This window comes from Crocodylus porosus, unplaced genomic scaffold (genome assembly GCF_001723895.1).
Source record: "Crocodylus porosus isolate Cpor-Errol unplaced genomic scaffold, CroPor_comp1, whole genome shotgun sequence".
Taxonomy (NCBI): domain Eukaryota; kingdom Metazoa; phylum Chordata; order Crocodylia; family Crocodylidae; genus Crocodylus; species Crocodylus porosus.
Genome location: NW_017728948.1, coordinates 56,705,635 through 56,718,380, shown reverse-complemented (window position 1 = coordinate 56,718,380; position 12,746 = coordinate 56,705,635). Strand labels below are relative to the sequence as shown.

The 12,746-nt window shown below is 38.2% G+C and overlaps 1 protein-coding gene across 1 annotated transcript in view; it reads left to right on the top strand.

Annotated features, from left to right (window-relative positions):
- The window catches only part of SGCZ (sarcoglycan zeta), a 517,747-nt gene that overhangs the window by 223,158 nt on the left and 281,843 nt on the right, over positions 1 to 12,746 (top strand). Inside the window, exon 2 of the mRNA XM_019553415.1 lies at positions 7,896 to 7,997. Coding sequence (XP_019408960.1) covers positions 7,896 to 7,997 — 102 coding nt within the window. The remainder of the gene's footprint in view (positions 1 to 7,895; positions 7,998 to 12,746) is intronic.

Sequence of the window (12,746 nt, the reverse complement as noted above, 5' to 3'; positions counted from 1 at the left end):
AAATTATTAGTCAATATATTATAGCTTTTGATTTAATACAGACACCAGTGCCACCTTATCAAATTCCCACAGCCAGTTGTAAAAGCTTTATCTTTGGGCCAGAGTTGCATTCATCCTCTTGCTTGGATATTATTTCATTTTGTTGGGATTGCTAACCAATGTGTCCATGTATACATGTAGCCATTTATATATTTTATAATCCAGTGCAAAAGACCTTTAATCTTCAACCTGAAAATTTAAACTAAACAGAATTTGCTTTATTTGAAGCTTTATTTTTGTTAACAGTCAACTGTGAAAGACAAATAATTCAACCCCAATACAATATCAGCTTACTAGAGAATAAAATCTATGCAGATCTTTTTCTTTATAGTTAATTACATTCCATGGAAATCATATAATAGCTGAGAATTGTGTACCCCTTTTAGGATGGAGACCCTAGGAGTAAGATTCAAGAAGAATCATAATGCCAAGGAGAGCAAAATAGAAACAGGGGGCCCACGAGCCTATGAGGAAATACTGTATTTATCTGAATACATCTTGAATCCAAGATGACTCTGAATTTAAGAAGATTCTCCAACAATTAGAGTCTATACATGGAAAGTTATAACAAATACATAATTTTCCATGTTTAATATCTAATTATAGGCAGGGGCAAGCAGATGAGAAGCAAGCAGTGGGGCAGGGGAGACAGGCAGTCTGATCCTGACTCTTTAATTCTCTCCACATGACCCCCCACCACTTGTCCCCTCCAGTGCCTCCCACCCTCCCCAGAACCCTAGCTCCCCACATACTTCCCCCCAACCTTCCCCTCCTGCTTACTTGTGGCTGTCCATAGTGTATCCCCCAGGGTAGCAGGCAGGGAAGGTTTAAACTGCCTGCCTGGCTACTGCCACTGCTACTGCTCTCTGAGCCAGAAGAGCAGCAGTAGCGGTGGCTGGGCAGGAAAGTAAACCCTTCTCTACCTGCTCCCTTGGGACAGATAGCACAGGCAGTCACACAAGTAAGTAATGCTGTGGAGGTGGGGGGAAGCAAGGGGAGACCCTGAGGGGAAGGGAGAGGCTGGGGGTAGGGACCTGGAGGAGTCCTGGGGGTCAGGGAGCAAGGGGAGAGGCCAGAATGGGAGGGGAGGGGATTCTTACTTCTCAGTACAGGCTCCTACTGGCCTGTAGTGGGACTACTCCAAACTCAAGCTAGCACTAATACCCATCAACATGCATGTGATTCATAGTATTACAAGAGCCTCAGGCAAAAGGCATGGTGTAGTTGCACCTTATAGACTAACTACATCAATGATGCATTTGGGAATCCCGTTCCACTCACTGAATAAGTATGGGAATAATGCAGAAAGAGAACCTTTCAAATTTATCTGAATTTATCTGACTTCCTCCCGGTTCTTTACTATAACAGTTTCTAAGAGAGAAGGCAACATGTTTTGAGCAAATTTCCCTGCACAGTGGGTACAGGCCTTACTACTTTTTCTTTCTTATTTGCAAATTTTGTTTCATAGCGGCAATGAGACACTTCAGGAAAATCATTTGTAGAAGATTATTGCATTTGTCAGGTGGTTAAGGTCACAGTCACCCTGCTTCAGTTTCCTAACACCATCCATGGCAGACACTCCAAAATGCATTGACTGTCTTGTCGTATTGAATAAATCTAATTATCTTATAATGTATTTTTATTGGGGTGAGAGTAGTCCCATATGCCCAGTGTCTTACAGCATTTAAAGTGGAAAGCTTTGGCAGATGGTCAGAGGGATAGTCCTTCTATGGAAGACCAGGATGAAACTAAAGGAAGGGAAGGAGCTAAAGGAACCTAAGAATATTTCCCCAAAGAAGCATAAAATTGTACTAGGAAATGAATATTTTATTTATTTAATTTCAAGGCTCACACATTAAAGTTACAAATCTCTCTTTCAAAAAAGAAGATGAAGGAAACTGAGACTCTGACTGAGCAAAATACTAAAACTGAGCACCCATAGCTTCAACTAAAGCTTATGTGAACTGTGCTTAAACCATGCTATATAATACAAAGCATTCTGAAAAATAAGTTTGAGATATTTCAGATTAGCACAACTAATGGCTATTGCTTACCTTAATTTCTGTGCCTCAGTTTCTGCTCTGTAAAATAAGAATAAAACCACCACCTCATCTGACAGGAATGCTGTGAAACACATGTATAATATTTGTAAGGCACTCAGCTGCTTAAGTGATAAACACCATAGAAGAACCCAGAAGATTAGTTGTTCTGTCTTCACAGCAGAGTTTGAATAGTGTAAAGTCAATACAGTATACGGCTGCATTTTGAACAAAACAAAATATTAAGTAGCTGCATATGAACAAAGTACTCTCAGTCCTTTGTAATGATTGAAGTAGGATGTTTGAGAAAATAACAGTGGGTGACAGTATTATTAAAGATAGTATTATATGCATATCTGAAAGGTAGTGAAAAAAGGAAACCTTACTCCTGGCAATTCCTGTCCCTTAAGCACTTGACCTAGCAACCTCAGCAATGCTGTTCTTAATGCATTTTTTGTGCGTAATATATATTAGTGCTGTATCTTGCAGCCACAAATGCCCCATCAGAACCAGATGAAGTAATATGTTAATTTCTCCTTTTCACTTAGCAAATGTGTTTGTCTCTGAGTAAGTAAAACAGTACCTGCTTCCTATTCAATATTTATTCATAGCTAAAATATGGCACAGTTGGTGTTCCCTGTCGGTTTTCCCTGTTGATAGAACAGCAGGAGTATTGCATTAGCATTGATTTGTCAATGAGGAGATAGTGTCTTTATCTTAGTTTCCCCTCTGGGTACAGGTGGTGGCATCACATTCGCACTTTTTTTAAAAAGAACATCTACAGAGTGTATACAAATTATTTTAAAAATACTTACCAAAATTAAAGTGAGAACACTGCTTTTTTAATTAACTATATGCCATGACATCAAGTTCAGAATTCTTCTACTCCCAAACCACATTTGATCTCCTCTTTTACTTTTAATGGAAAAGGAAGTATCCTCCTACTTTGTGTAATAAGTTTTAAGCCTTCCTAAATATGTATAGAATATCAGGGGTCCTTCATTCTCTAAAATGGAGAAAGCTTTTTATTTTCTACTGATGCTACATTAGTTTCACACTGTTGCAGGAGTATATACTGTAGTGTAGATATACTAACTGAAAAAGTTACCCATTGTTGAGTCTGCCATTATGATAGTCCCCTGTCTTGAAAATGAGGTGGTCTTTATTGTTATAACGATGGCTTCTGGACCTTCATCACAGAGACATAGTTTAATCTTAAAATGGTGTACAAAGGCATAATTCCTCTAAATGATCATCTTTAAAGATCCAGCATAGCTTGAAAACAATTTTTTTTCTATTGTGTCTGATATTCTTGTAACCATGAAATAAGAGAAGTGACTTTCATTCATTAAATCTTTGGGCTTATTTCAGCTTTACCACCTACTGTTAAGTCTTTCTTAGATTACCACATATGATTTATCTCTTTTGTTTACTTGTCCTAACTCAAAAGCTATACCTGTATAAATGTGTTGGTGGGGAACGTAGAAGGGGGTAGGTTTTTTTTAAACTGATATAATTGCCAAGTGTGATTTCTAGAGGCGACAGAGTAATATCAATATTAAGAAGCCTTACGCTTGTGTAAGTATTTCCCTCATGTATGATGATAGATACAGCTACATAAAAATAAAACCACTTTAGTATGTAAGTGTCTTTTCACTTTGGCTAGGGACAGACATTCAAAAAGCCTGAGCCTGAACTAATTCAGTCTTTGCAGGTTAGTTTAACCTGGCCAGGCTAAATTAGTTTTGTAACCAGGCAGACATCCCAGAAAAGCAGGCACATGCTTGCAATGGCTGAGGCCAGAAGCTGCAGGGTGCTAGAGCAGCCCTCCCATCCCTTTGACAGCACTAAGCTGAGGGGAGGCATGGCCATACCCTGGCAGGATGCTTTGATTAGCCCAGCAGGGAATTGATAAAAGTGTTTATCACCTCAAACACACTGTTTATTGCCCCATTAAAAAAACAACAGAGGAAAATTACCAGCTACCTGTTGATTCTACCTGTTGATTCAGCACAGACCATAGCCAGCATGTGATCTGCTAACTAATACACAGACACCTCCCCAGCAAGGCAGAGGGGAGAGGGGAATTCCTGCTTAGCAGGGAGTGGTGAGGGGGAGGAGGGGATCAGACCAGTCTGTGCTGGAGCTTCAGCCAGGGAACAGAGGGGAGGGGCCAGTCCTGCTGTAAAGGTAAAATAAATTGTCCCCAAGCTACATTTGATTGCCACAGATTTTCCAATTAAAATTTTGATTTTAAGAGTGTGTGGTTATTTATGAGATTTAGCTATATGAGAATATTCTTTCCTTGTTTCATTGGCTACTTCTACTATGCAATCCATGTATATGTACATGCTATTAAAACCATGACAAGCAGGTAGTACTCTGACTTAGTGTAGTTGTAATTTAAAGTTTCCCTTCCAGGGATGTTCTAGGATATATTTAATACTGCTTCACTGGAAAGGTTGAAATAGACAGTCCTTTGACTGTAGCTGATCAGGTGACCTCCTGCTTTTTTAAAATATATACAGAATATTGGTGATTGACTCAAGGATGAAGAGCAAATGCTGCAATTTTAGGGGATTACTTGAGTTTGATTAGGGATGCAAGCATGAGTGGAATCTGGCATAAAACTTTCAGAGGGACTTCTGGAAGACAGCAATAACCCATGAAAACTAAATAAAATGCTGTAAAGGAAGTCAACCAATTTGCACTAAACCCTTTTGAAGGTGTATGGTGAGGTTAACATCATAGATCTGCTAGAGAATCCACAACACTATAAAAAAAGAGACTTGAGGCAGAAAGGAAGCGGCTGTTTCAAGTCTTAAAAAAAAGGGCAAATACATCTGATACGTGCTATGGAAAACAACACAAGCCAACTCAATATGCAACATCTAGAAAACTGCAAGAACAGCAGTAGATTTACCTCACAGTGTATTAATAATTTACAATTGACAGCAGAGTATGCAGAGCTTGGACAAGGGTAATAATACCACCAACACCAGTTCTAGTGGATTTTTTCATAGCACCAATGATTAGTATTTCAATCAAACATAAATAAACTGGAACAGCGAGCTCCTGGTTGGTGGTGGCAAGTAGGGGTGTGCAAAACAGGCCATTTTTTATTTCGATTTGGATTCAGCCTGAATCAGGGACAGTGATTTGATTCGTTGGTTCAGATCACTGTCCCTGATTTGATTCAGCCATATGCAAATCTGAAAATTAAGTGGCAATTCAGAGTATCAGTGATTCAGCCATAAACACAGCTTTAAATGTTTTTTCTACATACCGCAAGGTACCATGCACAGCTTATGAATGCTGTGATGCTGGAGCAGATGAACTGTCCCACAGGAGTGGGAGTGGGGGGGGGAGGGATGCATGCTCAGTGGTGAACATGGAAGGGAACCAGAAACACTTTTGGTCCTCTTCCGGGTCTACCAGGGAACATACTGGGGCCCCTCCCCCCCCGCATCCACCTGACTCAGCAATCAGCCATGGGGGGACCCTGGGTGCCCCCCCCCAGACCCAAGAGGCACCAGTCGCCAAGCCAGGAGGCTGCGGGGGGGTGGGGGGGGAGCACTCCCCAGTGGACTGGAAGTGCTTCTGGTCCACTTCCGGGTCTATTGCTAGGCCCACTGGGGAGGCAAACACACTCCTGAGGAACACTCCATCCACCCCAGCATCTCAGCATTCACAAGCTACCTGGGACCTTGAAGTATGTAAAAAAAAACATTTAAAGCTGAGTCTATGTCTGAACTGTTGAATCTTTCTGAATCTCTCTGAATTTCTCTGAATCAATTCAGAGGGTTCCAATTCGATTTGGAGAGATTAAAGGGTCTCCTGATTTGATGAGGATTCAGAGATTCAGCCACTGAATTGGGCCAAATCTCTGCTGAATCAAATTGGGGACCACAGCATTGCACAGTCTTAGTAGCAAGCAGTGCTGCAGCCTCCAGGACACTGAAAGCTGCAGCATGCACACTGATAGCCTAATGTCCCAAAATGTAGTGCTACAGAGAAGTTACTGTTTCATCTAGCAAAATTTTTTAATACTTGTGCCATCTATATAGTACTACAGGGGGCATGTTCACCTGTCTCTTCAACTTCTATAGCACTACAAGGGTGTTCATAGTGCTACAAGTGTTATATCTTTCCAAACTCTCAGTTGGGAGGAACTTGCAGGTCCATAAAGCGATAGGTAAAGGAAAGCTAACAATTCTGTATGATTTGGGGTCCTGAAAACTGTTACTTCTTTATGAATATGTGTGGATCTGCAAGGAGAAATAATGGCTACAAATTGTAATAGTGGTACAGTTTATTAGTCATGTAAAGGTCTGGGGGGGGGACACCCAGGGTCCCCCCATGGCTGATTGCTGAGTCAGGTGGATGCGGGGGGGAGGGGCCCAGTATGTTCCCTGGTAGACCCGGAAGAGGACCAAAAGTGTTTCTGGTCCCCTTCCATGTTTCTCTACATGGGCGCACAGAATTATAGTCATGTAAAGACTGGAAGGGCCCGCACAAGAACATCTAGTCCAACATCCCTCTCAGAGATTTACTTCAGAATGTCTTAGATAAGCTTACAACCAGAATAGGTCAAAATGGCTGAGGGCACAAGACAGCCCAAATAAATGGAGTTACTAGTGCCCTACAACAGTGGTACTGATATTTTGGGAGAGACCAGCAGAACTATGGAATAGTACATGGACTCACTGAAACTACTTGAACATTTGTATTTAGCTCGTAGGTGGAGTACGATTTGTGGCAATGCAGAATGCAGAAAAAGCAGTAAAGACATGCCCAGAATGAAACAACTTTTTGTAACTTTCTTTGGGTCTGAGTGACTTCTGAACACAACAGTTCAATCTGCATGTAAAATGTCCAAAATAACTTGACTATATTAAAGTGTTACTAATTTGGACCCAAATACATTCCTACTAAATCCAGTCAATGTTTTAAGTAAGCAGGAGAAGGGTCATTTTATTGTATTATAATAGAGAAGAATTAGTTGAACATCTTTCTATTTTTCTGCTGCTCTTCAGAATTGCACCGAAATTGAGTTTGAAGAAGGTGGTAGAAAGACCTTTGGTTCAGGACTTGTGTGCCAGGATTTATTCTTGCAAGCGTTTGACAGCTCAAGCTGCTGCACTATGTACAGCTGAATGCTTCTTCCTTTCACTGCTCAGTGGCAATGCTGTTTTTCCTCCCTTAAGGTCCTCAGTAGACTCCTTGCTGCTTTTACCTTCAACTGTATAAAGTAGGATTCTCTTAATATTGAGCACTTCTCAATATTCTAATGAGTGATATTATAAAGGTACCATTCCTTGCATAGATTCCCCAGATCTTGACCTACCCTTTTATCAGTGGAACAACATTCTTTTGTTACAAGATGGGTGTCCATAAATACAAGAGGTAGGCAGGATGTTGATTGGCAAATATAGATAATTTATGTAGACATATTTTGCTTTCTTCAAAACCGTTGTTTGGAGTTTTCAGAAGGTTTCAATAATCAACCTTCTACACTGTGCCACAGCTTCAGCACATGTTTGACTACTGCCTAGAAAAATATCATATATCTTCTAGCTTGACACCTACTTTTAAACATATTTTGAAAATCTGGTTGTCCTTCCTCTGATTTGTATGCATGAAAAGGTTTGTGTATAATGAGAGTTCCTTTTATTTTCGTTTGCTGTTCAGTCAATTAGCATTTGCTACTTCTGGACCCCAGGCCAGATATTACATGTATACTTCTGGTATTATTTTTTTTCTGGACAGTGGTTTCTTCCTTAAGTGACACACACATATTTATATTATTGCTTGTAGGATGGAATGGGGAACCTGAGAGTCACCAAAAAAGGAATACGACTTGAAGGTGTATCTGAATTTCTACTTCCACTTTATGTGAAAGAAATCCACTCCCGAAAGGTAAGTACCTGGCTTCTTTTTTACTTTATTTACAGATTATAGGATAGTGGGGCTGGAAGGAACCTAACAAGATTAATTTGTCCAGGCCCCTGCTCAAGGTAGATCATTTAAATGATTAGCATGTTCAGACTAAAACTGCAGAATATGATTCCCACACTTTCCAAGGTGGCATTGAATGGAGGTTTGCTCTGAAAATACCTTATGTGGTATTCTACAAGTGTATATATATACCTCTGTATAACAATTTCCTGTACAGAAAGCTCTTTAAAGAACTAAAAGTCTCCTATACTGCTAACGATGATTTTATCTAGTGAGTGGATATATACACTGGCATCTGGAACTGTTGAATTTCTCTGCTATGATACAGAACATGCTATCCTTCATCTGAGATGAGAAGCTAAAACATGTATATTTATTCTTCAGGAGAGGTCCTCAGTAGTGTGAATAGAGCCTTTGATTCTTCTCCTTTGATGTGAACTTAGCAGTCAAATTCCAGCAATAATAAAAAGACCTGCAAAATGAGCAATTTTATATATACTCAGGTAGTTCAACTTGAATCCATTTGAGCTTCACCTACTGTTCTTTTTCCTTAAGTCCAGAGAATTGTATTAAAACTGGATAATGTACACTAGAATGGGATTTTTACATAGCAACTTATTTATAATATTGCTAAAATGTAATTGTTTTATCACTTAGCAGATCATTATAAAACATGTTAAATCAAGACATTCTATATTCAGGAGTTCGGCACAGCTCATTTTGGCTCAGTCATGTTGGCTTGTAGCTCTCCTAGATATATTTAAAAATATTGTAGTATTTGAATTATATTAAGTTCTTGCTGCCATACAAGTGCTAACCTACAATCAGACAGAAATGTTATAATGTGTTTTAGTCAATAGACTACAGAGAATTTTAATGTGCATGAAGTGAAATGTGACAAGAGTGAAGAGATATTTGGAAATATATTAACACCATTAGAGAGCTCTCTGAAAAAGTCTCTTCTCTTACTGTCTGCAGAGTTCATCTGTGTGTGTATTAAAATATATCAGGGAACTACAGGTTACGGAAAAAGTCTACACCTAAATTTGTAGTGATACGTTTTTTGTATCTTCTTAATTATTATACATGCCATTGTTTAAATATTCACTTGAAATGAACACTTAACAGTTCTGCCTCCTGTACCTATAAGACCAAAATGTTGTGATTCTTTTTTTACGAAGTAGCAAGTGTTGGCATGGCAACAAAACATGTAATAGTTTATCAGTCTGCACATTAGCCAAAATATAGTTGTTTATTGAACAGAAGATCACCTTTGAATTTGTTATTCACAATCAGTTTGATTCCTTATTAAGGCTTGCTTGTGAAGAAATATTCCTTATGAAATGGATACTAAAAATAGGAAAAGGTAATTAACACGTCTATTAGTAAACTTTCAGTAACGAACTGCTGAAGTGTATTTAGAAATGCAAATATTGTAACTGATATAGATCATGATAGAGTGAAAAATTAAGCTTACAGAAATGGTTTCTACATATTTCATTAAACAATTTTTATCAAGAATAACTATAATAAGGCCTTTTCTTTCTTCTAATTATGAAAATACTTCTTTGGGTAGAATTTCACCCTTCAAATAATTATTTTCAAAGTATCATGCTATCAGAAGGCATAAGTCCTTCTAAAAATAGTTTCCTTATAATTCTGCCATTAGTCTCATGCTTATTTTTGAAACTCTAAGATCTTTCTTATTAATTCTAACTTTTATTTTTTTTCCAAAAGAGACAATGGAAAATTATTTATAACAGTTCAAGGGTGCTTCCAAGGTCCTGGTGTAGAAAGTAAGGATGGGGGGCATTCTTTAAAATTGAAGAATATTTAAAGCATGCTTTCTAATAACTTAAAAATGAGTTATGCAGCATTATGACCCAACCTAACCAATATGAATTTTCAAATACAAAAGTTATGGAAGTTCTATGAATTTGCCAGACTGCAAAAACTACAATAATGCAATATCCTTTCCCCCCAAAGTCTCAGAGTGGCAGCATTAAACATCCTATGATAATTCCTCTCTATAATTGATATTTGTAATTCTAGCCAGCTTAAGTATGAAGTAATTAAGATTCTGAGATTTTATAACTATTTACTTGGTCCTACTACAACCAATAAGTGAATTTGTTTCTCAAATAAAGTTCATGGGTTTTACCACTAATGTCAGTAGGGCCAGGATTTCATCCAATGCTGTTACTCCAAAAAAATTTGACTTTTAAGTACAGTGGCTAAATATAACCCAAATTAATGTCTTCTTTCAAAGTAAGATAGAAGGTTATGTTAGTTCCAGATGTCAATATAGGAAGGTTCAGGATTGGAAAGACAGGCCTAGGCTAAAACCCACACATAAGAAGGAAAAAGACTGTGTCTCCGCATAGCTCACAACTAAGGTTTTGGTGTAAAGCTGGTTTAGCTTTTCAAATGAAAGTCTTTCAGCCAAAAATGAAGATTAGGCAATATTCAGTCATTTATAGTAACTAATTTATATAAAAACTGTGAAATTGTTTCAGGGATAAAAATAGCCCAACATAAAATTCCAAAGAATACAAACATTTGTCTTGTATAGTTTTTTTACTAAGGATTTCAATGTTTTCTCTTAAGGGAATAATTCTTAATTTTATTTTAATTAGCACAATTATAAAATATAATGTTGTGACATTTCAGTTCAATTACAATTTAAAAAGGATTCATTTTCAGAGTTTTTACTTTTTGAAACTACTAATAAATCAAAATGCCTCTTCCACAGCATTACCTTAGAGCACATTTTTAGTGGTTCTAGGCCAGTATCAATATGTCACATGCCAACCCATTCTGTAGGGCTATTTCAGTAATAAAATTGTCCTGAAATTTTAAATACTTTAACCATATTAGCTCCCCATTTTCTTCCTAACATAACATGTTATTTTATGTACCCAGAATTCAATCTAGAAAATGTTCCAAATTTTAATTTATCAGTCCTTCCCATTATTGGTAAGAGATGTTGATATTTATAACATAGAAATAATTATATGACTAAAAATGTTTGGCTCTTAAGATTGAAAGAATATAGGTTTTACCTGTTTTCTCTTTCCCTTTTTTGATTCATATTTTATCTAGATTAGAAAAAAATATAAGAAGTCTCTCTATAATTAAACCTAAAGAATAACATTCAACTCTTGTAAAGGATTAACCTCAAATTCAAAGAGTATCCATGTGAATAGAACATATGGTTAGATGCTAAATTGCAGCCAGGCTGGAAGCAGCTGGTTGGATACTCTTCTCAAGCCCTTAGGGAAATTATTATTTAAACCATATCCCCTTGAAATGGGTCTTGAAAATGCAAATAAAGAAATGCTTTAATTTATTTTCTTTCTTAACCATTATTTGAGCAAAAAGGATACCTTATGTGCTGCACTTGGAAATTATAAGGTTACTTACTCATTTCTTCCTTGTGACTTGCATTATAAGCCTGGCAATTTGCTTGCAAAAATTGCTGTGCATGTTATCTATTATCTTATTAGCAACATAAAACTTATTGTGAGAAGGATGATAAAGCAGGAAAACAAGATTTTTCCCCCTCCTTTTCCTTGGGACAGGATAGCCTGCGGTGTAATAATAATAATATAAGTGTGGTTCACCAAGGAATGAAAGATTCAGCTTAATCTGAGGACATTGCAGTTTTCTCAATGTGTATGTGTGTGCGTGTGGCTTATTTATTTTCCACAGTGTTGGAAACAACCTTTCAAAGTCTGGTATTGCTTAGTTATACAACTATTCCCTTTTAAAGCGTATTTGTTGTTTTTTTTTGCCATTAAAAGACACGAACATTGGGTGGTTGGTTGATTAATATTTTTGTTGACAGGTGGTGAGGTTGTGACAGGACTTTTTTTAGAACTGGTATGTTTTCTTTGCACAGGGAAGTAAGCTATAGAAAGATCACATGAGAGCTTCTGGACACATTCCAGAGCACTTTCCAGCAACACTTCATTGGTTCTTGTTACCTAGGGAAAAACAAAATTGAGTTGGGGGAAAGCAAGGTTATTTTCAGTGTGACACTATTGCTGTATCACAGTAGTACTCAACCTCCAGCCTGCAGGCCAGATCAGGCCCATTAAGCCATGTGATCCTGCTTGCAGGGCTCTTCACATGTCCAGAAATTTGACAGCAGAGGACTAGTGGCAATTATTAATATTGCTACCCTCTCGTACCAACAAACTTCCAAGCCCCCTGGGCCAGTTGACTTGGAACAATCTGGCAAGGGCCCCAATTCCACATGCCCCAAGCTGTCCCTTCAAGCTGGATCGAGCACTAACAAGGCTGGCCTCATGTGCTGGGTAGATCAAGCCCTGGGCAGGCCAAGCCTGCATCCTGCTGGATCAGGCCCCAGTCAGGAAAGACCATGGTGGATCAGGCCTTTTATTGGCCCTGCATCACTTCCAGCCTGCAGGCTTGGAAAGTTGTGTAGCACTGCTCTATTGAAATCCAGAGATGTGATTGAAACTTACGTAGAGGTGCCTAAGCTAACTTTAAACTGCCTGGATCATATAGGCTAAGTCCAGATGGTCAAAAAGCCCAAGAAGGATTGATTCAGTCTTCACAGTTTAGTCTTAGCTATATAGATTGATCTGATAAGAAAGTGAACAGACATTCATTTTTGATTCAATAAATGCAGCCATATACCTGCAGTACCCCAGGCCAGAAGCTCAGGGTGGAGGAGGAGCACTA